Raw genomic sequence first — 5072 nt, forward strand, 5'->3', positions numbered from 1 at the left:
CAAGATACTAAGAAGAGCCATTAGTCTATTTTAGAAGGGAAATTTCTCCTTAACAAATACAGCCAGAGCCCAGGAAGCTTAACAGATGTGTATCTGTTTAGAGAGCACAACTTAGAGCAGGCTCAACAATGCGTGATGTGAAGACCAGATCCCAGTGTGGGATCTGGTCTACCATGACAAGATTTGATAGGTCATCACTCAGTTATATGGATTATGTGTTTTCTGTAAACAAAAAAAGAAAATTCACAAAAACTATTAAACTTACTTTAATTTCTCGAATGCTCTTCTGCTCTGCCTCAGTCATTTGTATAGTAATAACAGTTGAAGCATCACAGAGCAGCCTTCCACAAGACCTGTTAGATGTAGAGAGCCCTGGCATGGGACACGGATCTTCTGGAAGGGGTGGTGATACTGCTTTACTCCTGATGTCAACTTCTGCATTTGTGTGTCCAGAAGATGTTGATGGCACTTCCACTCCCAGTAGCTTTCCATTCTGAAATGGTGTGTTAAAAAAGTGGTAAACTAATCAAGGTAAAATACCTATATTTTGCTATCCTGAACTGGAAAAGCCCATGTTAAATGTGATGAGTTAGCCACAGTAGTTTTTCTATCCAGAAGTCCATGTCAAAATGAGGTTTAGACCTGTGTGCAGGTCTAAACTGCACACAGTTTAGTGTGTGCATCACAGGTCTGTACTGGTCTTTCCATTTATTGAACAATTATTTAGCTAATAAATCTAAGTAGCAGCCTGTTAGTCTTACTAATCACAAGTTCAATTATGCCATGATGAAAATAGTCATTACATACTAAAACTGAATATCATTCCCAAAAACTTATTGGTATTCATTATGATGGAAGTGTATTGCAAGCATCAGATCAAGGTGCTATATAAAAGATATTGTCAGAAAAAATACGGAACTCTCTTCTTCAAACAATATCAGTTACGGTTCCAGAAAAGGATCCAACAGAAAGTCAGTCCTCTTATAAAAAAAAGATGCTATCCCCTATTAATCCTAGTACAAAAAGTATCAAAAACATTTGAGATTCAGTGACTTATTTATGCTACCTTCAAAATTCGCAACAAATTTCTCCATATTTCTAATCAGAGTCAGAAAGTTAAGGTTATAGAAATGTTGAACAAACAAAACCTATTCTAGGATTTGAGAAAAAGAAAAGCATAGATCTGCATATGTAATAACAAATCATAGTAAAAATACAAACATATAAAATACTAACCTCTTTCTCACTCTGAGTAATATTTGTTCCTTCACCACTGTTCTCCTTACGGTTCAATGGGGAGGTAGTATTCCCAACTTCTGATGGATCAACAGCTCCTTTTCTTTCTACTTCCTTTGAAACAACCCTGACAGCATGAAGGATGCTGTGATTGCCCAAGTCACACTGACGCATTACCATGTCATCTGGCAATTCCTTACCAGCAAATATGATTCTCAGGCTGTCAGCTGGACTCTGAAGTTTGGGGGCCAGTGTAGTCTTGATCTGTGATACTGTCCATGACTGGTCGAGCCTTACACTCACCTGGTAAAGTTTTTATGCATATTAATACGTTATTGATTTATGAGAAAAAAATTTAATACATCACATAATAATGACACTGAATCAGGTGATTTTATGTTTATGTGTAAACAACATATATCACTCTATTTGAAACAACCTTCTCCCCTGTGTTTGTTCTGACGTAAACTTCCAGCTCATTTGAAACTGCAGCCTGCGATGAGCCAAATCCAAATAAGGCCATAATGGACTGCCATATTCCAGATAGGAGTTCAATTAGATAACTTAGCATGTCACTTTGGTTATCTCCAGTATAATAAACTCTTCACACTGGAAAAGAAGAAAAGTGTAAATAAGAGCAATAAAAATTTCCTATCCTACACCTACATGGTGTAGGATAAGAAATTTTCTACCAAATTTACTACCAAAATTTAAGTAACTAAATAATGAAGTAAAAGTCTCTTTTTGGAGGAACACGGTTTGCTGTGAAATCAAATATACTGTCATAGTGATGTCTAAAATGGCTACTTCACTAACCATAACTTGGTAATAACATACAATAATAATCTATGCTGCTATGAAAATAAAGTATATTTTGACTGAATGGACTATTAACCTCATTACTAGATCCTATGCTAGGGAAAGCTATAACATACAACAAAATATTCCTTGAATAAATAGCATTTACTTATACACCAACCTGATTTTTTTTTCTTTTTAGTCTCTAAACCTCACAAAAAGTGGTATATCTCTGTGACATACTACATCTATGTCTATGATTTGCTACATTTAGGATTAACACAAAATTGCAAACAATTATGTTGAATTACAGTGATATTTATCTGTGTGGATATACACAAACTGCTTACTTCTCTTGAGACTCTCTGAAATTATTTAACCCTACAACAAATTCAATCATTTCAGCTTATCTAATCTATGGGGTTATCTATTACATAGAGTTATAATCCTAGTCACTGTATAGTGAATATAAATATTGATGGCTGGGTTCATATTCTGGACCAGAAAATTAGGCAGGCAGGCTACATATTGAACTTAAATTTCTCTGTAAATCTTGTGGTAGAAGTCATGTCATTCACAGGAATGTGCATGACCTAATTTATATTTGCATGGTAATAAAAAGCAATAATATTTAGTAACATTAAAACATACAAAGGTTGACCTGCAATATATTGCACATAGTGAATAAAGCCTTGAATCTGGTCCTGATTTTCCCTATCATGCAGCAAGTACTGTTCCAACACCATTACTCTGGGGTGACAAAACAAAGAACAAAGAAGGCAATTACAGCAGAAGCTATTGTGCTTTCTGTGAGAGTAGTTATGACTTGTGGTTACATAGGTAATGTTAAATGTAAAAAGAAGAGGCCCTGGAGACGAAAATGACTAGTATGTAGGAAGAAGAAAAGTATCTCCCATGATTTGCGGGGGCCACAATTGCTGGAAAAATAGGAGAGCCTTCCACAGTTAAATATGGCCTTAGTGAAGAGTCGGTATGCTGACAGAATTAGTATCATTCCTGTTTTGTTCTCAATAACATTAGGGTATTGGAAGACTTCTGACACCAACATATAACCTTAAAAATCACTGAATTTCAGACTAAGCCTAACTACAGATTAGTAACAGTGAACAGCACTAACAAATTAACAAGAGAACAACTAGCTCAATATACTTATTAGATTATTTTTTTACATTAACCAGCACTTAAAGTTAGGCTGAATGTTGTGTGAAGACAGATATATCCATAAATTTCTTACTATATTTCTTAGTTCTACAAAAACACCAAAACTTCTATTTTCACCTGACTTTAGTGAAGGCTAGAAAAAGTGCTTGGAAAGTATATTCTGGCCTCAAATGGAAATCTTTGTTAATACCACACATTACCAAATTTTACGTGACGTAAACATTTTGGTAATCTCAGTTGGTAAGCTTTTCAGCCAATGACAAACACCTAGGCTGTAGTATCGTGAATTTCTAAACTCATGGAGTAAAGCTGGTGATGCTATGGTTTACCCTAAAGCCTTGTGTCGACCAAAAGAAATCAAAGACAAAAAGCAAGGACACAAACAAAGTAGCACAAAGATATAGGTTTCAGCCCTATTACGTAAGTCAATTCTACAATGCAGTAATTATATACCAATACATCAATGACTGCGAAACTAAAGATTTACTTAGTATATAAATAACAGAAACATTGTAATTCTGTTGGGGGTTAAAGTGCATCTCTTACATAAGACTATGTTTCTCTCATAAGCTTAACTTCACCATAAAATAGCAGTAATAAATCAAGTAGCATTAATAAGCTTGTAATAGGATTAAAAACGACGAAATCCTCACTCCATTCTGTCGTTCCTCTAGTTCCGGCGAAGTAACAGCTGATTTTTGTTTACGTTCTCAGAAGCGTTCGCATACGCTCTGGATTCGTGTGTGCTTTGAATGCGTTCTCATACGATGACAATTTCTCTATGATAACACTTAATAATGTGTGTATAGGGGAGTAATGGGTCAATAAATAGAATACATAATGTGGAAAAAAGAAAAAGAAAAATATGATTGACTCATTTGACATAAACGATTGTTAGGTATATGAAATGATACAGCACTAAGGAAGAGGTTCCCAAAGGAGTATTTCAGGACAACTCGAATTTCTCTTGATATTTACTATCTTATGATTTATACTTTTAAAGGTTTTATAAAATAGCATGCCTAAATGAGCATGGCTTGTTCTCCTGATAAAGGAAAAAACACCACCACCTTTAAACATCAAGTTATAAGAACAATCTGTTTTTTTTTTCTACAAAAAGAATTCCCCAAACATGTGCAATTATTAATATACGTAATTTTATACTTCTTATCACACCTAAGTACTTTGAGACACCCGAGTGACTTCACATCAATTATCTTTTTAATTGAAGCCAGATGTGCTATCTGTTTGCATAATTTCTATATCAGTTAAGACAATATACTACCTTCTTTTTAAATGGATAGAGAAATGAACTCACTAAGAACAGATTGCTTGATATATGATCATAATTTTCAAATGCAGTGACTGTAGTACTTTTTATCATAAATAGTTTCCATTTGGAAAATTGACAAATTAATTTTATGAATAAGAATAAGTTCACCATATAGAGTACAAAAATGGAATATCAAAGGAATATTGTCATATTCTTCTCTATATTTGAGGAAAAAAGGTATACATATTTCCAGTGTAGCCAGTAGAATGCTGCTACAAAGCCCTATATGGTATCAACTTACAAATCCATTTCATTCCTAATCTAGAGTCCCCCCAAGATTACCATTAATTGCTGTTAGATCATGCTGTTAGAGCATGATCTAGTAGTTTCAACTCATGTATCCAAAACACACCAATGTGAGTTAGGATCATGTGGTTCCAATACAAGGGTTCACATATTTGAAAATTTATGAATGTGAAAATATTTGGTGAATCAACAAAAATAATGTTAAAATTAAGCTCTGTAAGAATCCATGTGATCCTGAATAAAAGCTATGAAAAAAGGTGGATATTAATAAAAGTCT

At 34.2% G+C, this 5072-nt stretch overlaps 1 protein-coding gene across 2 annotated transcripts in view; it reads right to left on the reverse strand.

The window, feature by feature from the left end:
• The window catches only part of LOC119585152 (E3 ubiquitin-protein ligase parkin-like), a 12818-nt gene extending 8857 nt beyond the window's left edge, over positions 1 to 3961 (reverse strand). Inside the window, exons 1-4 of one of the 2 annotated variants that reach the window (XM_037933782.1) lie at positions 3870 to 3961; positions 1676 to 1845; positions 1237 to 1539; positions 266 to 493 (exon numbers count right to left, since the gene is read on the reverse strand). In XM_037933782.1, coding sequence (XP_037789710.1) covers positions 266 to 493; positions 1237 to 1539; positions 1676 to 1807 — 663 coding nt within the window. In that variant the 5' untranslated portion in view covers positions 1808 to 1845; positions 3870 to 3961. Of the gene's footprint in view, positions 1 to 265; positions 494 to 1236; positions 1540 to 1675; positions 1846 to 3797; positions 3816 to 3869 lie in introns of those variants that run through there. The other variant, XM_037933783.1, reaches the window with a different exon arrangement.
• Between the last annotated feature and the right edge of the window lie 1111 nt (positions 3962 to 5072).

Source organism: Penaeus monodon, chromosome 19, assembly GCF_015228065.2.
Source record: "Penaeus monodon isolate SGIC_2016 chromosome 19, NSTDA_Pmon_1, whole genome shotgun sequence".
Lineage (NCBI taxonomy): Eukaryota > Metazoa > Arthropoda > Malacostraca > Decapoda > Penaeidae > Penaeus > Penaeus monodon.